At 41.3% G+C, this 26,229-nt stretch overlaps 2 protein-coding genes across 3 annotated transcripts in view; one reads left to right on the top strand and one right to left on the bottom strand.

Annotated features, from left to right (window-relative positions):
• FSTL4 (follistatin like 4) overlaps positions 1–18,255 on the top strand; it is a 196,522-nt gene extending 178,267 nt beyond the window's left edge. Inside the window, exons 12-16 of the mRNA XM_079319633.1 lie at positions 4,685–4,803; positions 7,767–7,916; positions 8,460–8,567; positions 11,652–11,761; positions 14,951–18,255. Of these exons, the coding sequence (XP_079175759.1) occupies positions 4,685–4,803; positions 7,767–7,916; positions 8,460–8,567; positions 11,652–11,761; positions 14,951–15,641 (1,178 nt within the window). The 3' untranslated portion in view covers positions 15,642–18,255. The remainder of the gene's footprint in view (positions 1–4,684; positions 4,804–7,766; positions 7,917–8,459; positions 8,568–11,651; positions 11,762–14,950) is intronic.
• The window catches only part of FNIP1 (folliculin interacting protein 1), a 419,816-nt gene that overhangs the window by 144,631 nt on the left and 248,956 nt on the right, over positions 1–26,229 (bottom strand). The window lies entirely within an intron of this gene.

Below are 26,229 nucleotides of genomic sequence, written 5' to 3'. Positions count from 1 at the left end.
CAGTTCAAACTTTCTTTTCAGTAGCATGTATTGATGTTTTCTAGGTGAGCAACATAAACTGTGTTCTTGACTGTTAGGCAAAACAAAAATCCAAACCACAACAGGTTTTATTCCCTCTATCCTTTGAATCAATGCAGGGTAAACGTTGCCCCCTTTCTCCTTGTTTTAATTGATCAAACCTACAGTGTGCCTTTCACAAGGTCAACAGCTGTGTATCTTGAAGTCAAAATATAAAAAAACCCATCCTGAGCAGCTAATTGACTCAAAGATATTATGGAGGCACTTAAAATCACCTCATTTTGTACATGCTTGTGCTGTCATGATCTCCAAAATACCCAGGCAGAAGTGTCATGCAGCAGCCCCAGGGGCTCTCACACAGTTCTCCATCTGGCTCTGCAGGAGAGGAGCCCAAGTGTGTGGAAGGGACCCTGTGACCCTGGAGGGCTGTGAGCAGGACATCTGCTCACTGGAGGAAGGTTCTGAGGCTGAAGCTCAGATGTAAACTAGTTCTTATATCTGCCCACTGCTTATGAGGCAGCTCAGAGCCTGGTGTCCTTCAGGCTGTGTGGGAAAGGTTGCTGTGCACTGACAAACTGCTTTTGGCCATGCCCCCCTGCCCCTGCAAACACTCAAACTCTCTCACACTGCTCCCCCAAGAAAGGCTTCAGGCTCCCTGTGCTTCTGGAGGGTGCAAAGCAGTGCCAAAGCAATAGCTGGGCTGCCAGTCCTCAGCATCAATCTTTCTGGGTAGCTTGGGCTTGGCACAAAGGATTTCAGGGCCAGAAGGAAGGTGCCAGGGTGTGTGACCAGAGCAGCCTGGGCCAGGTGTGCAGACACCTGGTGTACACTGTCAGTGCCACTGCTGGCCACAGACAATGGAGAAAATACACTAGATTGTTTCTGATGTCCCTTCCAACCCAAGCCAAATGCAGCTCCCTGGAGGTCAGAGAGGTGGCAAAGTCACCCAGGAGAGCTCCCCAGCACTTCTTCCTAAATGCCCACCTGCAGGTTCCTGGTGCAGGGCTGTGAGGAATCTTCACTGCTGACGTTCCTGTAAATGGCATTATGGTTACTAGGAATTGCTATTTCCCTTCTGCTTGGAAATTAAGTATCTAATGCATCTCATCAGTCCAGCATCACCTGGGTGATGGTCCATGGCTCTTTATATAGTGTCCCTTATGCTCCTTTTTGAAGAAAGCAGTTGGATAACAGATGTATAAGTAGAGTAATATCTAAAGAACAGCTGAGAAGATAGCTGCAGAAAGTCTTATTATAATTTTGCTAAATAAATGGACTTACTGCTTATCAACCCTGCACATTTAAATAAAAGTATGAGCAATGTTGAGGCAAAACATGGCCATCAAGCAGATTTGCTCTTGATGTTTCTAAACAATTCAGTATCTGTAATGCAGGTTTTTTACCCTACTTGTGTTGTTCTGTAGCATTTGATGGGCACATTCATTCTAGAATACACTTCAGCATGTGAAATCTTGGCACAGAGAAAGCTGGAAGACAGGAATGATATTTTTAGTTTTGCATTTTAATGTATTCTTTCAATACCTTACTACATGCAAGTAGCAATATTGACAAATGCATTGGTAGATTTGAGCTCCTTTAAAATGATCACAACCTCATCCCCACAAGGTCTGGAGTAATTAAAAGCTTGGGAAAATGCCTAAACAAAATATGGTGTATAACAAACTTCTGCTGCAAGTCAAACTCTTAACACAAGTATTTAGTAATTTTAAAAGTCAATCTGTCAGTTTGTTCTCAAAACCTTTCAGACCATGCACAAGCAATGTCTCAAGAAATAAGTGCTCATAGGGCAACCAACCAGTTAAACCTGGGGCTGGAAGCACGTGCAATATTTATTCAATAATACAAATAGTTTTTAATTTTGTCCAGAGAAAACCATGAGTAGCCCAAATGTAAAGCAGAGATTTGTTTTCATACAGTGTTCATTTCTGTAGTGAGCATTGCTTGCTTAATACCTGGAGAAAAGGATCATTTTGTGGCAGCAGGCAATCAGCAGTTATGTGAATGTAGGCACTTAAAAAGCTGAAAGCCTTTTCATTACCAAATTTAAGTATTTAGATTAAGTTGAGGAAAATTACTTAAGTATCAGATCAGAGGAAAGTATTCAATGGTGAAAAATTTGCCCCTTGATCTCAAATGTAAATAAATGTACACTGATGGAGACACTGTATTTCTCAAATAAGCTCTTTTTGATATGAGTGTCCTCCTGAACTTTTTTTTTTTTTTGTTAGAGCCAACTTCACCTGAAGTGGATCTGTTATGTTTAGGAAACCCTCCCCATTTTTAATGGGGTTTTTTTATATTACAGGTTTTTTGCTATACAGGTGAGGTACATTGCTTTTCATATCCTTTAGGTTTTGAATTAGTTGTGTTATCTAACCTCAATGTCCTCAACTGAAAATGAAAAAAAAACCCAAAACCTCCTCATTCTCCTCATTAGTCCCCCAGTTCCCAATAGCAGTGCCTCACTACTATGAAAAACACAAAATACCTCATTGCCCTCTTCTGTACTGAAGTAATTCCCAACTCTCTGCACCAAGGAGTTGCATCAGTATAACCAAATATTGAGTCTGTTCTACTGATGTCCATGAGATTGTTTAGGATGTACCCCATCCAAGATTTCATGTTTCATAAGTCACAATAAAATACCTAGCTTGTCTAGTAAAATCCTGCTTGGTCTAAATATCAGCATGAAGATCAATCTCTGGGGAAAAAAGTGGTTTAGTCTAAACTGACCAACTTTTTAAAAAAGAAAGTAACTGAATGCTGTCAAGAATTTGTAGTATATTTTAATCAGTCTGCAGAAAAACTTGGTCTCGTTTTACTGTAAAATAAGTAGTAGAACTTGCCAAGTCTCTGACTCTAAACCTGTTGTAAAATTTTTAATCAAAGTATTTTTGTGGGTAATTAAGGTCTTACTTCTTAAATACACCCCCATTGTAATAAGATCATAAGACAAAATCACACTACTCTTGTGCATGAAAATAATAATCAGCATCTTCACAGTAGTCATAATTGATTGCCTGCCTGTTTTCACTCCTTAGGATTAAAATCCTTTACCCATGAAATATCAGCACTCATTCCAGGCCAGGGTCAAATTCTGCCCTCTGATGTGTTCATCAAATCCCACTGAAGCAGGTGGGAGTTGTGTGGATGCTGGGAGCACAGGTTTTGGTCCAAAGTGCCTGAATGAAATGTTTTACCAATATACTTCGAAAAAAAATAACCTTTAGTCCATTAAATAACTCTTGATGGAGCTTCTTTAGCTTTTTTCCTGCATGCATGATCCTGCTCTGTGGAATCACATTTGAGGATCCCAGCTCTGGTACCCACCTGATGCCCTAACTGGGGGATTTCTGTGCTGTGGTTCAGACACTCAACTTGAACCATATCAGTACAGCAAACACCACATGCTGATACATTCTATTCTGAAGCTGCTTATTTGGCATCAGAAGAAAGAGGCTTAGCAATAAAAAAATCCCTTCTAGCCTTACTAAATACGTGTTTTACAAATTTTTCCAAAAATGTATTTGTCCAAATAATCCATATTTTTACTGTCAAATTTCCTGTGATGATTTAGATCTTAATCCTGCAAACAGTTAAGAAATGTGAGAAACTGTCTCTGTGAGCAGTATTTAGAGCTGCCTCCACAGGATCAGCAAAGGGAATTTTCAACACTGAACACTGAGCCATAGCATGGAGACTTTATTTCTCCATGGCAAAAATTGAATTAATTAGAAGATACAAATTACAGCATCACCATATTGTTGGCAGATAAAGTACACTATCAATACTGCTAGGGGTGACAGTGGTCATTGCAAACACTTACTGGTGGTGGTGTGAAGAAATTGAATAACTGGATCTTTGAAACTAGAGTGTTTGAAAGGATCCTGAACATTTCTTGTCAATGCAATTCCATGTAGCATGACAGAAGTGATAAAACACAATCTCCTAATGGCAAAGCAATGACAATCAGCCAGTTTTCCAAATCTCCTGGAATATTCTGGTTGGACAAATGAGTGCTAATGCAATGCTGAACTACTCCACATTTGTGAATTACAGTTTGCAAGATTTCAAAAATGTATTTATTTTGGTGGCTGTAGTTAGTTCTTTTAGATAGTTTAAGAAAATAGAGAAATCTGTTTATCTTCATTCATGGTACAGATGCTAAACACTTCCATTTAACATCACAGTTACCAGTGGTCAAGTTGCCTGTAACAGTATGACCTTTAATTTCAACTAAATTTTTTCTTTCAGCTCTCAAATTGTCAAGCTGTTTTTAATGAAATCATAGGAAGAAAACAAATTCATAATCTGAGGGGGGTAGCAGTGCAATAGAGAGGCATCTTGGGATCCAATCCTGCTTTGGTACCTATTTACAAAACCCAGTCATATTTATTTGGGTACAACCACTGCCACCAAGGCAATGCATTTTTGAATGTGTTTGTACCTCTTCACTCCTTGAAGCCCTTGTTGTGACATGAAATTTGATTTTGTGAATGCTCCAACTGCATCCAAATGACCAACTTTTATGCAAGGCAGATTTTGTTTGTCAAGAGAGAAGGACAAGTTCTTTAAAAAAGTCTTAACAGCTATGGAGACATTAAAAAAAAAAAATCCAACTCCTTCTTTTTTATCCCCCTTTAAGGCCTGAGTGTTGGGAATATGTTCTATGTCTTTTCTGATGATGGGATCACAGTCCTTCAGCCAAACGAATGTGAAATCCGGAGACATATCAGGCCTGAAGAGAGGATTTTCACAAGTTATGTAAGTCCTAAACCCAGCAGCTACAGCTGACAGCTGGGAAACTTTCTCTTAATCTCTTCAAAGGTTGTTATTGCTAAAGGACCTGTTTGCCACAGGAATATTGGAGCTTGGTGGGCTTCATGCAGCATCCCTGAGGTATAGCATCTTCTCTTGAAAATCAGGGCATCCACCTAAGTTCTAAGGCTGACATGAAGGATTTACTGGCATGCTGCAGAGAATTTGGCTAGTTATCACATTAGCAAAGATTTTCATTTGTCCTTTTGATCTGTTTACTTATCCATGGCCCAAATTTGTAACTGAGCTTTAGGGAAGGTACAAAAGTCAATAGCAGAGAAATGCACACAGCATTCACTGGTGCTTCTCTTACTGATGGCTCCATAGACAAAGAAGTGAGCTAATTTGGGCCACTTTCTGCCCTTTGGAAGTAGTTTGCCATGTTAAACCACAGCAGGGAGGCAAATAAGAATGCCCAGAGAATGGTTGTGCCATGGAGGTCTCCTCTGCATCTTCTGCCACTGAGAGAGAATTCACTGTCCATGTCTGCTGTTGGCACTTTTCTGTCAGCACTGAATTTACCTAGCCCTTGCTTTAGGAAATCACAAGGAAAGTTTTTTCAGGCATCAGGAATGTCAAGCATTGGCTTGTAGGCAGTGGAGCTCGACATGGCCAGTGGGATAACTCGTGCCTGGAGGCTCTGTGAGGTCAGTGTTCTCAGTGACCTCTGTGATGTACTCTTGCACAGGAACATTCATCAAGCATATCCTCATGAAACTGTCCTAAAAAAACCCACACGTGCTGAAATACATCCAGAAATGCTTTTTTAAGTCACTCCTTTCCTTACTTTCTAATTTTTAAAAAGGGAAGTTGAAAATGTGGTTAAAGAATGTGGCTCTTCTGCAAAAAAGGGCTCAGCCTTAATTTCCATTTTGGGAGGAATCACAGGGAGAATCACTGTCATGAGCCCTGCAGGTTGGGTCAAGCTCTGCTGCTATAGGTCAAGATCATCTTATGAGTGTGTAGTAAGTATTTTCTAAATCTCAATAAATTTGTGGTTGATACTGATTGGTTTTTTCCAATAGATTTTAATATACCTTAGAAGAAGTCCAGACTGATGCTCACCCCAAGGTTAGTCCTTACCATGGACTTAATAATATTAAGCCACACCCAAGCTTTATAAAGCCAGATATACTGTATTTCTTTTATGAAGAACTGTAAATATTGAAGAAATGGTCCTGCAGAAACAGATTGAAAAGAACAAAACAGAGAGGGCACTTAAGGAAATAATGTCAGCACACTGGTGTGCATAAGAGGGATTTTTAACAACCCTTGCCTGCTCTTCAGAGATGCCTCTGAGGGATTCCTACAGATTTCAAAGGATCCTTCCCTTGGTCTAGGGAGGACTGACTTTTTTTTCTCCTTTTTCCCTTTTACTACCTTGAGTGTTTGCCACATAGTGACACCAGCCCAATTTTAGGAGTGGATCTACAAAAAAAGGTTGCTTCATTTGCTATTAGATGACACAAAAGCAGGTGAAGCAGCAGCAGCTGAGCCCTGTAGCAGAAAGCCTGGTCACCTTTCCCTGGTCCCCTTGGCTTGGATGGATGCTGTGTTGTGAGAGCTGAGGTTGAGGAGGGCAGTGTGGAGGCTGGCAGGTGCCTGACTGCATGAATGGCTGCTGGAAGCCCAAGACTGAGCTTTTGTATCATCTGCTAGCTTGTAGCATAAATTTCCAGCCTGGCTGGAGGAACAGAAAGAAAAATGTAGCCAAGTTACTGACTCTTGAATCTTCAACCCTTACTCGTGATCTTCACCAAGACACTCAACCAGCAGAGCTGTGCTGATTAGAGGTGACAGCTTTCTATCCATAATTATTACACCTGGTGTAGGTCCCTTTCCAACTCAGGATGTTCTATTCTATTCTATTCTATTCTATTCTATTCTATTCTATTCTATTCTATTCTATTCTATTCTATTCTATTCTATTCTATTCTATTCTATTCTATTCTATTCTATTCTATTCTATTCTATTCTATTCCTCCAATACAGACACAGTGTTGATGTTGTTTGTTGTACTTCCTCTTTCCCTGAACAAGCTCTGATACAGCTCCAATCACATTTCTCTTTGGTAGGTTGGGCCATTATTTAATATTGCCCAATATATTATCTAAAATCAATGGTTGTGCTTATTGAGATTCATATGTGTTCATTCTCATTTTACCCCATTTCCTCCCCACAGCCTGGTCCCACACAAATGCTCTTTCAAATAAAGCATCTTGACAGAAGGAAGAGTGATGAGGAGTAGCAAACATACAGAGAGTTGTTGGTGAGACCAAAAGTGACTCTTCAAATTCAGGGTAGCTGTACCAGTTCTGCACAGGACTCAGTGAGTGGAGGATCAGAGACAAAATATGCTATCAGCAGCTGGGAACAGAATTTGGCCCAAAGCAGCAGAATATGGTTCCTTTTGAACAGGAGGAGCTTCCACAGCTGTAGGATCCTGCTTGTTTTGCTTCTGTTGCCTTGAGCACAGGTGTTTTAGAGCATACTCTCCTCTGCAGAAAATGAAGACTTTATGAAAAATATAAAGCAGCAGCTCAATTAATGTAAATCACTGTTTTTTCAAAGCACAGTGTGATATTTCTGTTGCTAATAAATGCTGACAGCACTGCAAGTCTTGATGAACCACAGTGTGATTCAGAAGATCAATCCATAGGCTCTGTGGTTATTTAAATTCAATGTAAGTTTGCAAGAGGTCCAGCTGTTTAATGTCATTGCATAGAACCAGGCTGAAGTGTGGTAGCTGATTAATTAAATATTTCATGTTTTCCAGGAAAGAAAGAGGAGAAATATCATCCTAATGGAATCCCCAGGGATTTTTTCCTGCGGTTTACAAGGCTAAGCTTCTTGGTGCTCCAGGCCCTGAACTTGTAAAAATTAAACCTTTTCATTTTTTAACCCCTCAGGAGGAGATCTGTCCTAGAGTGGAAGGTGAAGACACTCAGTCCTGCCTCTGGGCTTCAGCAGTCAATGTCAGAGACAAATACATTTATGTGACACAGCCAAAGCAGAACAGAGTAATGATAATTGATATCGAGGCTCAAAAAGCAATACAGGTACTTACAAATGATCACATTATTCCCTGATGGCAAAAGATTTGATATAGGACAAAAAAAATCAGATTTTGCCCAGCAGATCTGCTGGTCACTAAAGAGCTGCTGCTTTCACCAGTGGGATCACATGGGGTTCCCTGTTCTGTAACCTCACTGGCAGGAATAAACTCCTCTGTGGGGTGGAGATCACAGTCTCAGGGCTGCATCTGCAGCCAAGATTACAGTGAGTCTGGTAAAGTAACACTGGGGTGAATTCCTGGCTTAGCTGCCTGATCTGATCTGGGTTATAAGCAGCCTGAAGCTGCTGTGGATACAATTCAGACAGAAATTGGCCCTTGATCTACTGGCTATAAATAACAGCATAAGATGGAGTGAAAATGGCACCAAACAGCCAACTTTTTCAACTGCTGCTGATCCCCCACTTGATTTGAAGTCAAAGCTGCACAGCAACATAACAGTGATGTGTGAGAATGCCTACAGTGAACTCGCGGTATTTGTTACGTGCATTTGGGTCACTGTGTAAATAACTCTCTGGGTTTTTTTTAGTTCTTGGATGTGGACCCATTACCAACCAAATTACATTATGACAAGTCCCATGACCAAGTGTGGGTGCTCAGCTGGGGGGACATGAGGCAATCATCACCCACACTGCAGGTAAGTCCTTACACTTTGGAGCCTTTGCTCCTCCTGGGCTCAGTATCACTGTTAACACACTGGTGGTGGTGTCTTACAGGTAATTAACAGCATTTAATGGCCTGGATATAAAGCTGCTGTTTCATTTGCATATCCAGTGTGTTTTATTCATCCCTTCTCTGTCCATCCTCACATATTTTTCCTGCTGTTTAATTTGTTTTTGAGCAATGACTGTGCCACAGGCTGACAGCAGGGCTGCTTTGTGCCAAGATCTGTTTTGTTTTAAGACTGGTGGCAGAGCCAAGTGCCATAAAGTTATACAACAAGGGCTGGCAGCTGGCTGTGAGCAGGACAAGACTGCTGTGCTCTGCAGCACTGGTGAAGCACCTCAAATCCTGGGCTCAGTTTTGGGCTCTCACTACAAGACAGACATTGAGGTGCTGGGATGTGTCCAGAGAAGGGCAGCAGAGCTGGGGAAGGGTCTGGAGCACAAATCTGATGAGGAGCAGCTGAAGGATCTCAGTGAGTCTCTAGAAATCCCTGAAGGAAGGTTGGAGCCAGATAGAGGTCAGTCTTTTCTCCCATGTAACAAGTGATAGAACAAGAGCAAAAATGGCTTAAAATTATGCCAGGGGATGTTTAGGTTTAGGTGGGTATTAGGAAAAATGTCTTCACTGATAACTTTCTCAGGCCCTGGAACAGGATGCCAAGAGTCATGATGGAGTCACTGTCCCTGGAAGGATTGAAAATACCTGTAGATGTGGCACTTGGGGACAGAGTTCAGTGGTGGACTTGGCAGTGCTGGGGAAATAGTTGGACTCAATGATCTTATAAGGCTTTTCTGTCCTTCAACAATTCTGTGAATCTGTGATTCTCTCATGTTAAAATCCAAAAAGGGGCTCTCTCTAGGGCATTAAAAACAAAAAACAAAAAAAAACCCAATCAAACAAACAAAACAAACAAACAAAAACCCAACAAAATAAAAACAAAAATAAATAAATAAATAAATAAATAAAAACAGGAGAAATTAAATTTTGGGGATAAATTGTGTTATTTGGGTGTTAGTGATTCCACTGCAGGAGTGCCAGTTATATCCGTGGGACTCCTCCATGATCAGCACCACCAGACCCACAGTGACACTGGGACACAGCACTGCACATGAATTTTTATAATTAAATTAGCTTCACTTCTGGATCACCTTGGCAGATCTGCTCCTGTGTTGACAGTACAGAAAACATGGAGAATAGTCACCTAGAGGTGCATTTTTCTGTTGTATGTTGTATGACAGACTTGGCACCAGCTGATGGATGTGATTTGATCCATCCAGACATCCCATCCTCTGCTAGTTGTTTTCTTGCTGCCCATCCTTTCTGGAAACAGATGTTACATGAATATTCCTTCTGCCAGAAGTGTTTGCTGCTAAGTCTACATTAAAGCATTCCCCAACAGGCAGAGAAGAAGGGGGGCTGTGCTTTCTGACCTAAAAACCAACAAATTGGAGTCTGCATTAATTGTGGGGCTACCTAAGGCTTCTGCTGGAGATCCTGCCTCATGAAGATGGGATGAGCCATCCCCATCCACATGCTCCATCCAGTGCTCACTGTCAATAATAAAGACTGGAGCAGCTACTCATCACACACAATTTCAGGAAAAGATGCTAAAACCAGAATGGAGGCATATAAATGAAGGTTTCCAGGGCAGCAGCACCCAGGTTATCTTACCTGGGGATGTGAGTTTCCTGTACAGGGTATAAGGAGACAAAATGGGCTCTTTTTACCCTTTCTGACTTAATTTCTTCCTTCCAGCTGTGAGAAGCTTCTGTAATTAAAGTAGAGATGGCACAAGCATGTCATTATTAGGGAGAACACACCATCTGCACAGCTGGAAACTTGTTAGAAGGCTCCAGAACTCAGATAGTCCTTTCTGTTATCTTTATGGTGGGTAGTTACACACATAGAGGTGAGATTACCATCAGCAGCAGCAGATCCTTTCTTTTTTCTGACCTTCTTTCCCAAAAGGTGGGCAGTGACTAACTGGGCAAAGTTCCTCCTTAAAACCTGCAGTGTTTGGTTGCAGATATGAAATAAAATATCTTTTTTTTTTTTTTTTTTTTTTTTTTTTTTTTTTTTTTTTTTTTTTAATGAAGATGCTGCTGCAGAGGTTGATCTAAATTTTCACTCATTTTCTGGAAGTCAGGATATATCAAACTGCCTGTGCAACCAACTAATGGGATGCTGTTGTTTGGCCATTACTGGCTTGTTGGAAGCAAATGCCTGGCCTCTTGAAAGCACTGTGCTAGGGTGGGCATCCTTCTTAAGCAATCTAATTGGAAGAAATCTAAATGACATGAGCAGAACAGCTGTCTGAAGTAAATCTTTTAGGGATTTAGCAGGTCTTTAATGAATTATGTAGCTATAAATTCAAAGCAACGACTGCTGCAGATTAGAGCAGCAGAAGGTCCTAATGAATGGACTAAAGTCATCATAAATCCAGCAAACAATTTGAGTGTTCAACATTTTGATTTTTGAAAACTTTCACTTTTCCTTTCTGGAGCAGTGGAGGAGCTGAGTTCCCCTGTCCATGGAGATCTGTGCTGTGCTGGAGGACAGGACCAGGGGACAGCCAAAGGGCACTTCTCCACTCCTCCCTGGACTTTGTACTGATGGATGAACAGTTTTTCTCCTTCAAAGTGATAATTAACTGCTGTGAGTTAGTGTTTGATCATTCAGGGTGGTAAATTATCACTGTGCATTTAAGTGAGATTAATAAATATGATCATGAAGTAAATGTTTATTTTAGACAGTGAGGGATAAATCATTATGGTCCTAGTGTTGTCATACTGCTTCAGCTCCTGCTTGACTGCTCTTTCTCAACATGTAAACAACTTATGAATGTCATGTACTTACCTTGCAAATGTCAAGCCTCAAATGCTATTCACTAGCACACCTTTTCCAGACAAGTACACCAAAGAGTGTTTTGAAGTCAATTGAGACTACTACACCCTGGAAAGAGCCACTTGGTACCGTGCATGTCTCTAATCTGTGTTTACATTTCTGCCTTACTCAGAGCTTATCCTGTGCTCAACCTTGTGTGTATTTATTGTAGGTAATTCCAGAGGCGAGTGCTGGGGAGGATCTGCATGTAATCCACACACCTTTTGAAGGAGTAGATGATTTTTTTATACCACCTACAAATCTTATCATTAATCATGTTAGGTGAGAAATTATTTTCATGAATAATAATGGTGAGCATGCTGCTCCTTTCTCATAACCTTAAAGGACTTTACAGATATGAATGAAGGAATGAATGAATGAATGAATGACTGAATGAATGACTGAATTTGTGATGAATCTTAACTATATTTATCCTCATGTTCAGACATGAAATGGAGAAATGGTTGAGGAAATTGCTAGTTATTCAGCTAATCAATAAAACAGCAAGAAACAATTCTGGGCTTCCCTTAGACCATGCACAAATATTTAAGGCTCACTTTAATCAGCCATTCTTCCTTGCAGCTTATGGCACACTGCCCTGGCTTACTTGTGCCAGGAATTTGATGGCCCAAAAATCACCTTCCTTGCCACAAAACTGTTGTGGATCTGGGCAGAAACCTGTGTCAAGGATATATTTCTTGAAGTGGTAAACTTTGCCTGAAGCATAAGATGTGGTTCTTTCACGTTTCCAACTTGTTCAAATATTGGATCTCTGCATGGGGTTTATGGCTGGAGCAGAAGAATTATATGCACTGCACATTAAAAAAAAAAAAAAACCTCATCTCCATGAACCATCAGTTTTGAATGTTAATGTGATGTAGTGGTTAATGAGGTTGTGTAACTAACATACTAATAACCTGGAGTAATACTGGCTGCTTCCCAGCAGGCACAGGAAGCCTCCCATTAACATTATCAAAATTGATGGTAACTGCACAGCAATTTATACTATTCTTTCCCTGTTACAACAACTATTTAACCATCTTCTGTCCTCTGTATAGCTTAACTGAGTTAAATACTCCAAAAACATAATGTAACTCTTTACAATCATCTTAGGTTTCCTGCAGGAAACACTGAGAGAGAAGGGGTTACACTTAAATGATTATATGTTGAATCTGTTCCAAAATAAATAATTTTGCCTGCTGAAACACAAAATAATGATGTATGCCTCATGGCTGTCATTCGTAATTTCTCTCTACTCCATATTTCCAGTTTTCTTTCACAATTTCATTAAGACTAAGAGTAGTGCCAGGAGGTAGATTACTCTGCTGAATGTTAAAACCTGAGCTGAGAAGGTGAGAATTGGATTCAAAGACAGAAAGGCGGAACAGTTATACATTTTTGTTTATTTAATTATCCTTTTGCTTCAGTGTGATTAGTTGTCTGAAATAGTAAATATAGATTATTGTCTATATTTTTCCATATGCAAAGCTGTAAATGCTGTCCCTGATTTCCTGTTGCATTTTTTCAAGGCCAGATCTTTGTCTGTTCTCTCTCACCCTCAGCACAGAAAAATAATTGCTTGCAGGCTAATGAGACTCATTGAGATGATGTTCTAAATTCTCCACTCAGAAACAATAAATGGCAGTACCAGCATTTCCCAGGAAGGTGAACATTTAAGCAATTTCTTCCATGAGCCAAATAATATTTGTATGCAAATATCCTGAATATGTATTTCAGCTGCCTCTTATTTTAGATGGATATCTAGAAATGTATCCATTTTTATTAGTTCCAAGGGTAGACTGATGTCTATTAAAAACTCTCTAAGAGCAAGGTTTAATTTGAGATTTCAGATCACAGATTTCATGCAAGGGCCAAGCCTCTTCTGCAACTGTGGGCACATAAAGTATATCCTGACCCACTTCTTTAAATAAAAGTTTATGATAAAAAATATTTCTTAACTTCTTAAGCCATTTGGCCAAGTATTAAGGAAGTCTTGGGGGGAAAAAGCTGTAAGGGAAAGAACTTTTTAAAGTGTGTTTAAAATGCATTCATCCAAGAGAAATACAAGTGTCATATGCAATTTCCACACACACAGTGCACTACAACTCTACACTGCAGATACTTTGTGAGGTCTCTAATGGATGTGAGTATAATGGGGCAATGAAAGGCTTAGCCCAGTGATTTTCATGGGATCACACGCTACATTGGCTTGTTCTTTAGAAGTGAAATCCTTGCTGAGTATCTCACTGACAAATGGTTTAAGAATAAAGAAATAAACATAGTGTTTCAAGCAAAATATACATTATCTGCACAGAAGCAGTTGTCCTCCACATTTCACAAGGCATTTTTACATCTTTTGAGGAAGAGATACAACACCAAGCACCCACTTCATTTCCCTCTGTCTGCATTAAATGGATGAAAAGATACTCGATGCAAAATCAGGTTTTTTAAGTCAGTGTCAGTGAATCCAGTGGAACACAAACAGGCTGTTTCCAAGGGCTACCTGTCAAATTAAGCAGCAACCTTCCTTGGCTATTCTTGACCTTTTCTTGTCTTCAGCAAAGGTCAGATGTGCTGCAGCATGTATCTTTTGCAGAAAATTTATCCTCTGCTCACTGTTTTTTGCTTGTCTTGAGACAGACAATAAAGACCCTTTATCTTCAGGGCACCCTGGTTATGTTCCTCAAGAAATGTTTTCCACCTTCCCTGGGCTGGCAGGTTGGTTTTTAAGAGTGCTCTGCACTGCAGGCTTGCCATCTGCTGCAGTGATTCCCAGGCACCACGACCACCACAGCTTCCCTCTGGTGCTGTCAGTTAAAAAATGAGATTAGATATGGTCTTCATTCAGTGGTTATACATTATATTGTACACAACTATATTTATTATATATAATTACTCTCTGACCTCCAACTTGGCAGCAATATGCTTTAATTTGAATGCTTGAGTATATATTGAATTTCACTAGTGTAATCTCAGACAGATTACATACAAACCTGGTCTGTGTTAAACCTACTGAACACCCAAACCTTCATATGATTTCTGTAGAAATTTGTCTTCCCAACAAACGGCTCTTGGAAGAATCAAACAGTTAAGCATACATTCAAATTTCCAGGACTGGGAGGTTGCTAATTTGAATTGAAATTTACCCTTAAATTTAACTGAAATATACCCCTAATTTGAACTGAAATATACCCCTAAATTGAACTGAAATATACCGCTAATTTGAACTGAAATATACCCCTAAATTTAACTGAAATATACCCCTAAATTGAACTGAAATATACCCCTAATTTGAACTGAAATATACCCCTCCTTCTAGTGCTTTTAGAAACACCAAAAGGCGATTCTTACAAAGAGACAGCATTATTGCACATGCTTCCAAAACCAGCAGAATAAAAGGCTCCTGGTTCTTTGCTCAAGCACGTCACCACATCTCCAGAGGTGACTTCAGCGTCTCGTTTTCCGTTCCAGGTTTGGCTTCATCTTCAACCAGTCGAGGCACTGGGTTCACAAGATTGACCTGGAGACGGTGGCCCCCATCAAGAGCATCAGCCTGCGCGCGTGGGGCTGCGCGCCGCAGGCCATGGCCTACACGCACCTGGGCGGGTATTACTTCGTGCAGTGCCGGGGCGGCCGCGCGCCGCAGCTGGTGCTGGACAGCGTCAGCGATGCCGTCGTGGGCCCCAACGGGCGCGTGGCCGGCACGCCGCACGTGTCCCCCGACGGGCGCTACCTGGTGAGCGCCGACCGCGCCAGCGGCACCGTCACCGTGCAGGCGCTGACCGTGCGCGGCGAGATCCGGGCCCTGCACCGCCTCGAGACAGGCGTGCCCGTGTCCGACCTGACATTCCAGCCCTCTGTCACCGAGGGCAACCAGTACTATGTGTACGCTGCTTCACATTTGGGAACAGATGTGCTTTTTGTGGAGCTGTCGACGGGGAGGATGAATGTACTGAAGAATTTAAAGGACCCTATCGCATCCAAAGACTGGCCCTGGAGCAGCTACAACAGAATTATGAAAGACAGTGGGTTATTTGGACAGTATCTCATCACGCCAGCTAAAGATTCCTTGTTTGTTATAAATGGGAGGCAAAACACATTACGCTGTGAGGTTTCGGGTATAAGGAGGGGTAACACAGTGGTCTGGGTTGGGGAGGTATGAAAGGGCAGCAGCAGGAGAGCCTTCGACAGGCACGGACCAGTTGGACCTTTACGCTGCAGGAAATGAGCAGTAGCATTGTATATTTTTACACTGGGAAAACAAAAAGACAAAAAACGCTGTATAGGCTTCATGGTACAACACTGGTCTACTTGCAAGTTTTATAATATAAGGTATGCTCTGCTAATAGGAAGTGGTTTTGAAGGGATATTTGTTTTTATGAGTATGATTTGTGGTTATGAGAAAAATGCTGGGAAGCAAATAATATCTCCACTGAGATATCATACAAGCCACGAAACCTAATAATTCTGTAGAACAAAACAGATTTTGACTTTCCATACTGAGGAGCTTTTATGTTATGTCCAAGCATCAGTTTTCTTCCCTGCATCCCTTGCCTTTTGGTTGTACTGACTAGCCCACCCCAGCACAGGGAGACAGCAGCAGCAAGGACTATTCACCTTTGAATCTTCATTCCCCTTTGGATGATGAGACAAAGTAAACATCAGTTTGCTGAGCAGTTTTCAACCCAGAGAAACCTAGGAGAGCGATTTAATGAAAACTGATCAGTGTTCCCTGCAGGATGGCTTTGAGAGGATTCACTGATGTGATTTCAGAAGGAGGCATCACAGAAATAGTAACTGTCAGCTCCCTTGCTTCTGCACTTCATTTTGCTCTTGGTCCTACTGAAGGCAATATGATGAGTCCCCCCTCTTCCAGTGCATATTTGTGTGATTGTTTTTGAGAAATTTGCCATGAAATATCCAGGCCATTACCCATCCAGGCCTGGGAAAAAAACAAAATATACTGACAGGGGGATCAGAGTTTATGTAAACAATTTTGTTGAGAAGGCAGCATTAGTCTTTCAACAGCTCATGAGTGTGGTCAGTTTGGGAACAATATGCAAAATCTGCTCTTTGCAGGCAGAGAATTAGTTATGGCTATTCCCATAGGAGACAACAACACTTCCAGAAATCATTGGTTTCTCCCATTAAATATTTAGGACCACTGGAATCACTTGGTTCTTCATAAAATAACAGTGAAAATAACAGAGGTTGTTTTTAATAGAAAACTCACTCATTTTCTAGTCATAGCCTTAATTTGCCTATTTCTTTTGAGAACAACCAGGAAACAAATTTTCTTTGTGTTTTTTTTCTTTCTGTTTTTAGTACACTTGTTTATAGTCAATTATCTTTTAGTTATGAGCAAAGACATTAATGTAAAGGCAGTGAATTATCCTAGAATGCAACAGCTGGCATTGAGAAATTTCAGTTGAATTCCCATAAAAACATACAGCCATTTATTTGCATACTTGGAAGATACTTTTCTGTTTGCATTTTTGTAACTTTCTGTATCCATCACCATGAAGTAGGGAGAGCAAAAGCAGCTGTGGCAGCAGAGCCAGGCAAGAAGTGGTGCCATCCAAGCAGCTGTAACCATTGCTTGGAAAATGGGATCTTCAGGTGGGGGAAACCTCTCTGCAGGTAAATATCAGTAGCACTGGAGCCACCCACTGGCCTCTGGAAAGACCCAGCCTGATTTTTCGAGGATCTTGTTGCCCAGAGCCTGTGGAAAGCTGACCTTGAACACGTGCAGTGATAGGTAGTGGTGTCAGAATTATTTCCCTCCACAGATGCTTTAAGTCACCCATTCCACAGCACACACAGAGGGATTTTAAGCAAGAAGAATACAGAATAACACTGGCAATCTTTGCTTCAAATGTTTAACTTTATCAGAAGAGCAGCATTTTAGCATGGCTGTAGACCTGAGGTATTTCACAGCATTTCAGTTCTATAGAGAATATAAAAATCTGTTCCGACAGACGAAGAAAGGGAGCTGAATCCTATGAATTCATTAAACATTAAGTCCTTGAAATTGTCCTTCAACACCCATATGCTGAATCCTACATTTTTTTCACTTATGAGCCATAAGGGTTAGAAGAGACTCTTCCATCACTGCAACACAGACATGTGAAACAGATGGGCATAGCCTTCCTTTAGCAGTGCATGGTGCCCATGATTTTGTACTCATCCCATTAGGAAAGATATCCAATTTCAAAGAAAGGAGAAGACCAGCTTTGTAAGTACCTTTAAATATGCACAGCTCCTTTCTTGAACAAAGCTGTATCCATACATTGCAGCCATCCTAAATGTATTTTACCAAGGCCAAACACTGCTCTCATGTTACCTTTTATGACTCTTTGAGTATTTTATTATGCCTGTATTAAGTTTTCCCTGTAGAGACATTCATTGTGTCATAGATCAATCAAATATTACTTTTTTAAGAATATTAAAAAAACCCAACTGTATATATATGTTCAGGTAACTGTTCTTGAGGCTGGTTTATATATAGGCTGTGAAAGATGTGTAACAGACCTCACTTTTTCCTGTTTGTTGCAAAGTATTGGAATAGCATTCCCTTGAAAAAATCCCACTTGGACCTTCCAAAGATGTTCCCTTTGTTCCCTCTCCAGCCCAAGTTCTGGTGATATGTTTTTCTAAAGTATCCTAATGGTTATATATCATACTTAGAAAATGAAGTATAATTTAGATTGTCCACACTACTTGTGAACAGTTCCAATGACAGTCAACTCTGACATTAAAGTGCTGCACCTTTGTTATTCTTTTTTTTTTTTTTTTTAATGACACAGAAATTTTATATATACTCAAAAATGTTTCAAGTCATATTTGTCTTTCAACTCTGTCAAAAAGAAATGACATTTCCTTGTGGGCAATTCCTTTCATTATCATTTTGGTTCTTCACCAATTGGCACTTAATTCCTAGTTAGTAAATTATTAATTAATCATGGCAATTGATCTAAATTGAATTAATGACCTTTCATTATCCTACAAACTCATATGTCAGTAGGATGATCTGACACTAGAGTCATAGGAAAAGAAATCCTTGGTTGCCACTGAGACTCCCATGCCAAGATCAAATGCATTTGCCTTTCATCACTGAGGTTAAACAGCAGTATAATAGAAATGCTGTTTTGTTTTAGTATTTCCCTCAATATTTTCACTTTCTGAATGGAAGTGCCTGTTCAGAAACCATCCACTTTTAAACTGGAAGCAAAACTCACAATTCCCTTATTTGGAATCTGTGATGGTAAACATATTCTTATCATTTAATAATTTTCTTTTCTATCACTAAAGAAAATCAACAAAAGTACCAAAATATTTTTATGGGCTTGTCTGCAGAATGGGTGGGGGATGGGAACTGGCAGGCTGGGTTGGTCCCCCCTGCAAAACAGACTTCATGAGGGACTATGGAAAGACACTCTGCCTTGAAGCCTTGGGCCATTTTGCTACACTGACCATGAGCACAGCTTTGCCCAAGAACAGCAGTCCTGGTGACCTGTTGACAGATACTTATTTACTTGATTTATACCATGATTAGGTCTTAATTGCCAGAGTGCCTGGTAGTGTGCTGGATGCTGTGTAAAATGGATAAAATAGGTCAAGATCTCAATTCTGTGAGGAGATAATGCCTAATTCCCTGTATGACCCTACAGCAGGTCAACAAAATTAACAGGAACACAGGAATAGAGGCTGGGGAGACATATGTGCAATAACCTGGTTATTCACAAGAGATGTGGGCATGCCATAATGCCTTTGTGTTTTTTTCCCTAAGATCACCTTTTTCCCTCCCTGTACAAGGCTTTGTGCCTGTCTCTCAGGTTACAGGTGTAGCTGTCACCTTCACTGACCCCCCAGGACCCAAGGATTTCCCAATCTGCCAATGTCCCTTATGACTCACTGCCTCACTCTCCTGTAATTGCTTTCTTAGAAGACCTGGGGGTAAATCCTGCTTTTCTTAATGAAGTGAATTATGTAAGGCAAGCAGCAGCACTGGCTTTCTGAATTGGATTCCCATCTGAAACCTGCAGTTATCCCCTGACTCACTGCTTTGCATGTTTTCTCATGGGCCAATAACAACAACAACAACAACAACAACAACAAAACAGCAAACCAAAAAAACCAAAGCCCCTATAGTATGGTCAAATTATGGGAAACAGTGATCGATCTTACCACTGGCTCTTCCAGTGCTGCTATTTGCTCACTAGAGCTCATTCCCCCAGCCTGGCAAACTCCAACCTACAGAAGTGCATCCCCTCTGCCAGTCATGGGCTACCACAACATGTACCTGCTGTTTCTAGAGTCAATCACCAGAGAATAGTTTGAATTGGATGAGACTTTAGGCTCATCTCCTTCCAAGCCCTGCCATGGGCAGGAACACCTTCCACTAGAACAGGGGCTCCAAGATCTGGCTTTGAACACTGCCAGGGATGGAACATCCAAAATCTATGTGTCATACCTCCTTTCCCCTCTGTGCACCAGTGCACAAGGTGCTTCAGACACGATGTGGGCACACCTCCTGCCCATCACTGTGGTGTCCCACTCACTTGGCTGCTGCCAACTTCCCCAACCACTTCTGCAGAAAGGGATTTTTATTTATATTCTTTCCCTTGTTAACTTTTTGAAGCAGACTGAAATAAAACACAGGGACATCTCTCCATCTGGAGACCGGGAAGACTCATGTGTTTCTTTTATACACAAGATGGTGTGATGGTGTGTGGTGTTGAAGACCAGACAAATTCCCAGCCCAACTCTGCAAGCCCAGGAATGGACTGTTCCTCTCTGCTGGTGGAGGAAAAACACACCAGAAATGTCACTTTTTTTACCTGCCTCCAACAAGAGGGTTGGGGGGTTGTTTGGTTGGTTTATTAACACTTGTTTCTAAAAGAATAAAATAGAAAGGCTGTAAAGATTTTTTTTTAATAAGCCTGAAAACAGAGATCAGTGACAGACAGGCAGGAATCTTACATGTGCTCATGTCTGCTAGAAATCAGGATGCCCCAAAAATGCAAAGGTGCTGATCTGGGGGTCAAGCATGAGTGATTGGGGCTGAACCTGGGCTGCGGCCATCTGATGAAGGGACTGCAAATACAGACCTGACATTATTCATTTAATTTTTTATCCCATGTCCAGCCCAGCTTAATGCATTGGCCAAAATACCCTCAATTCTCTCTGCCCAGAACAGTGCAGAGAGATTTACAAGCAGAACAGGGTGGTTTGGGTGGGAACTTGTTAAGTTCTTGGCCCAATCTCCTCTCTGCACCAGATGAATTAATGCCCATTACTCAGTTCTGTGACAGCACAAAGTCATCACCATGCAGCCCAGAGGGAAGATGTAGCAGTGCCTTCAGACTGCTGTTAATGACCCTCAGCACCTTGGCACAGGATGCTCAGGTGACAGAGTCCTCACAGATGTGACTGGCTACTAAAGAAGCTCTCTACCTTTGGGGGTTTTTCCCTTGTGATTTTATTTGTCCCTTATTCCATAAAATCATGAAAAAAGGTGGAAACTCATCTTAATGGTGCAAAAGGTTCTTGCATGTCTTGTCTTGAGTTTAGGAAATATGGGGAGTGTCTGTCATATCTTCCAAATTTTTGTAGCTGAAAACAAAATGCATGAAAAAGAAAAAAATCCAGTTCACAATATTAACTTGAAGAAAACAAAATAAAGGAAAAGAAGAGTCCTGGTTTGGTGCTCCTACCAAGCAAATTGCCGCATCCCAGAGGCTTGTTTAATTAAGCACTTCAGCAGTAACCCTCAGCAGTCTGTGGTGTCTTTGACATTTGTCCAAAGCCATCAGATGAAGGTAGTGAGCACAGCGAGGGCAGAGAGCCAGCTGTGCCTCGTGAGTAAGAGCAGCACTAAATCAAACAAACAGCATCCCAATTTCCAAAGGTCAGAGCACTGGCATTTCCAGAAGCATAGCTCCAATTCCTAGGTTAGCACAGGTTTCTCCCACTGTTGCACACAGGTAATGCCAGGCATGGCTTGATGGCCACACCACTGCTGTGCCATCAGATACCCAGCCCAGGAGCTGCCTGAAAAGAGAGTGTCACACAGGTGGCACTGCAGCCACCTGCAGTCACAGCAGAGCAGGGTGTGGAGCTACCCAGAGAGGAGTTTATTGCAAGGAGTATTGCAGAGGAAGAGTTTTTAATGTTTTACTTAAGGCTACAGTAAACTCAGTGTTAATGGGCTTTCAGCAACTGGAGTTTCTGTGGAGGAAAGTTCATATTTTCTTCAGAGGATTTGCTTTGAGGGCTGGCAAAGCATGAGCTGAGCTGGAGGCAGGAGAACCAGCCTGACATCTCTCCCTTTTTTTTCCTTCAAGTAAGGTATTGGCTAGGAATTTGGGGTGGTAGGAGGTTTTTGAACAACTGTTCTATTTCCTACTTTTAATTCTCATCCTATTTGGCACAGTTGCTCCTGCAGGCCAGCACCTCCTGTACCTATCAAAGGTGTTCTGAGCATTAACAATGAATTTTCCTCAGCTGGACATCAGCCCTGTTTTGCAGATAGCTCCACATTAGCTGCTGTACTATATGTGTTGCATTGGGTTTCACTCTTGGCTTCACATTGAATCCAATATAATTACTTTAAAACAGTGTCCAAAATGTTGATGTCTTAAGAGTTGATGGACCACAAAGAGAGGCTAACTACTGGCTTATTATCATAGAATCACAGTATGATTTAGGTGGGAAGGGACCTTAAAGCTCATCTCATTCCAACCCCATGGGCAGGGACACCTTCCACTAGACCAGGTTACTCCAAACCCTGTCCAACCTGGCCCTGATGGGGCACCCAAAACTTCTCTGGGTAACCCATTCCTCATTCCCCCTTTCTTTCTAGTGCCTGGTATGTAATGGTCCATCTCCTGCCAGACAGCTCAGCTTCAGCTTGATCTCTTTCTCCAGACCATGAGCTCATCAAGCCCCAGTGCAGACAGCATTGCATGCTGTGTGAGCACAGCTGAATTCCACCAGGAAGATGCCCCACACTGACTCACACAGCAAGTGCCAGCCAGCCCTGCTCCCTCAGCACTTTTCCCATTCTCAAGCTTGCTCAGCACAAAGTCAGCTCTGTGTAAAACACAACTTTCAGCTGTGAAGCTGGCTGGTTCTGGCATCCTACCATTGGCACAGAGGATGCCAGCTTTGTCCCACAGCCAAAATTACTTAGTATTTTCTCTCTGTAAAATTATTTCAGTACACTAGATACATTGACTTCTTTATGATTTGTTAAGTAGATTTTATTCTCTCAAGGCAAGGTATTTTCTCAAGCCTAAAAACTCTTTGTGTGATTTTTTTGCATTTATTTTTTAGTATCTTAATTTTCCATAATTTCTATTTTTTCAATGGAGGAATGGGATGCATTTGCATGGCATTGCCATTTCTTCCCTCACATGTGAATCACACTGGCAATTGCTACCCCAATGGGTAGCAATTTCTAACACCAATAGAGCACACAAAACATCAAACCCAACCATTCCTCCACCCTGCCACCACTAAACCATGTCCCCACGTGGCACATCTACACATCTGTTAAATCCCTGCAGGGATGGTGTCTCCACACTGCCCTGGGCAGCCCTTTCCATGAAGAAATTTTCCCTAACATCCAATCTAAACTTCCCCTGGTGCAACCAGCTATCACCACACCTGGCACCAGTCCCTCCACAGTTCTGCTGTCAGAACTTCTTCTAAAAGCAATGGGGTTTAACAAGGTGAGCTCCCAGTCTTCTCAAGCACACTGTACTACCACTCTATGGGTTTATAGTTAAGATTAGCTGGACATGTCTATGTATTTAATTTATAATTTTGGCTTGAGAAAAATTAGTCTTCCTTTCCATGTAATGCTGAGACAGATTGCTAATTATCAATATGTCTAATATACTCTTTGTAATAGTCCTAAGGCAAAAAATATCCCACTTTTGACAAGCACTATTTGCTGAAACAAATTCCATTTAATTAAGACATGAAATCTGGACTGAAAGACAGCCTAGTTTGTCAACAGTATTAACTGCAGCAGATACTGCTAGAGGTTAAGTTTTGCATTAAGGCTTAATGGTAAAGGCTGGGAGCTTTTGGGAAAATTTTCCTAAGGTTCCTTGTATAACAAGGTTAAGCTGGCTCATTTTCTTGAACAGTATTTTACTTTAGAAGCTCAAATTAATGTTGATGAAAACACACAATTTGACAGGTTTAGAAGCTAAAATCCTCTCTGTATCCTAAAACCTCCTTTCACCAGCACAGGCTGTTCTATGTGCCCTGCCCCAAGGTCTGGAGAGCCCTGAGCCCCCACAGAGGTGATGTGGAAGCACAGGGACTGTGTCAGCAGGACCATCACCACTTCTGAGTGCTTCTCATAACAGGTGGGAGGTTAAAAAACCATCCCCCCTTGAACCACATCAGCAGAAATCATGGGCTTCATCCCAGGGATGTGGAGGTTGTTCACTGCTCAAGTGAGGCTCATTAATGTGCAGAGGGGTTGTGCAAAGCCAGAAACTCAAGGTCTGCAGCATCCCATATGGCAGTAAAATTATTCAAGGAGAAATTATGCAGGTAGTCAACAAGTTCAAGCTGCAATGAATTATGCTGTAAGCATCTGCACAAGTAGCAGTCCATTTGTGTTAATGGTCAACAAACACAGTTCAATTCTCTTCTCCTGTTTGAGGCCCTGGTGGCTCAGGGATATTGGGATGCTCTAACAAACACCCCTATAGCTATGGCTCTTACATTGGTCTGGGACAGCAACGGTAAGTTAGCAGGAGAAGAATGTCATGCAAAGGACACAACACTTGCAGCTCATCCTCTAGTTTTCCAGATATAGCAGAGGGCAAGTGTGGGAGGAAAATAGGCAGCAGGGTATTGGCTTTGCTGCAGTTACAGCTATAGGCTGACTCCTAACATGCCACAGGGGAAAATTGCTTCCAACAAATAGGGGGCAGGGTTAGATTAGTTATTAGAAAGAAATAACCACCTGTGAGGGTGGCAGGTAACTGACATAGGTTGCCCAGAGGAACTGGGAGTGCACTATCCCTAGATGAAAAAGCATGTAGATGTGTCATCTGGGGACATGGCTTAGTGGTGGTCTTGGAAGTGCTGAGCTGATGGTTGGACCAGATGATTTTAGAGGTCTTTTTCAACCTAAATGATTCTGTGATTCTATGACTCTGAATAAAGCACAGGTTTTAGAAACTCTAACCAGATTTGTGACAAACATCCTTAAAAATGGCACTAAAGCAGGAGGGAGGTTGATACAGTCATCACACAACATCAGGCAATGATACAGAATCAACTTGTGTTTATTCACATCCTTGCAGCAATAAAATCAAACCCACCAGCTGTAGTTTCCAAGTGTTTCTTTGAGTCAGCCAAGCAAATCCCTGAATTATCATCTGCAGCAAAGAGAAAATAGACACACTATTAAGCCAGGCTGTAAATATCACTGAAAAGCACACCTTGACTGATAAATCAGGGGCCATGGTGGCAACAGTGTTAATGCAAACTGGCCCATGCCATAATGTGCATTATTGCTCAATAGGAGCAAATAATGTATTTGTGGTGTTGCAGGAGAGAGGCAGCTAATGGATGCTGGTTGTGTACCACAACTTGCTCATGAAACCCTTCAGACTGTTGCCAAGAACCTCCCAGCTGATTGGTGGAATTGACAGATGGAAAGATTTACACTTCTTTTCACATCTCCTTGGGAAGGCTGAAATGATCCAGAGCATGCTGTGAGTTTGCTAAAAACTCTATGTCAGAAAAGCTGTGGGTTACCCAGCCCTGGGTCCAGGCTGCTTGTTCCCAGATCTTGGGACCTTTAGGAGTTTGCAGTCCTTTCACCTCAGAGCAAAAATAATTGCTCAATAAACCTCATGAAGGGCTGGAGCTGTGTTTGAGCTGGAAGCTGAAGCACATGAGCTCCAGCACCAAGGGGGAACCCTGGGGTCCTGCCCTGCATGAGGCATGGGGGGGTCTCAAAGACTCACCAGCCACCAGCAAGGGGATGTGGGTGTGTGACTGAAACACAAAGGAGGTCCACAGGTACCCCAGGAGAGGAAAAATGGTTCCACTTCAGTAGAGTCTCACTACACTGATGTGATCTATAAACACAGGAAAAGGAATAGGAAAAAGTAAGGAAAGTTTAGTATAGAACTTACTGGATTTAACAGAATATACATTACTGTCAACTCTAGTAATATTGCCATTTCTATTCATTAAAAGTCCAGACAAATTGAATGTTTGTATTCATTCAAAATAATTTCTCCTCTTTGACCTAGCCTAATTTATCATATTATGTCTTTCTGCAGTGCTTAGTCTGCCTGCTGTTTAAATGAACCCAAAAGAATATATGAGTAAAATATTTAGTTGTCATTAACAAGGTCCATTAAAATTCAAGACCACAGTTTCTGTGCAGCTATTTTTGCCAAGCCAAATACAAACTATGCTCCTGCAAATGTAGGATTTGTATTTCTTGCTGTATTAAAGCCAAATTACCTTGTGACAGTGTTTTCACAAATAACACATGAATTTGAACCATAGTCACTGCAAAAAAAAACAGCAAAAGATCAAGTCTCACTATATAATCCTTATTCAAATAATATTTACTCTTTTTTTTTTCCTAATAAAAACCTCCCATTTTTCTGCCATTTTATATATGCATTTTCAGATTTTCATGTGGTTTTTATGAGCAGCTACATTTTGGCTGTGAAAAGAAGCTGGATAATCAGCAAGCA

Source organism: Erithacus rubecula (assembly GCF_903797595.1).
Source record: "Erithacus rubecula genome assembly, chromosome: 16".
In the NCBI taxonomy this organism is placed as follows: domain Eukaryota; kingdom Metazoa; phylum Chordata; class Aves; order Passeriformes; family Muscicapidae; genus Erithacus; species Erithacus rubecula.
Note: the sequence above shows the minus strand (reverse complement) of the source record. Positions and strands in the feature narration are given on the sequence as shown.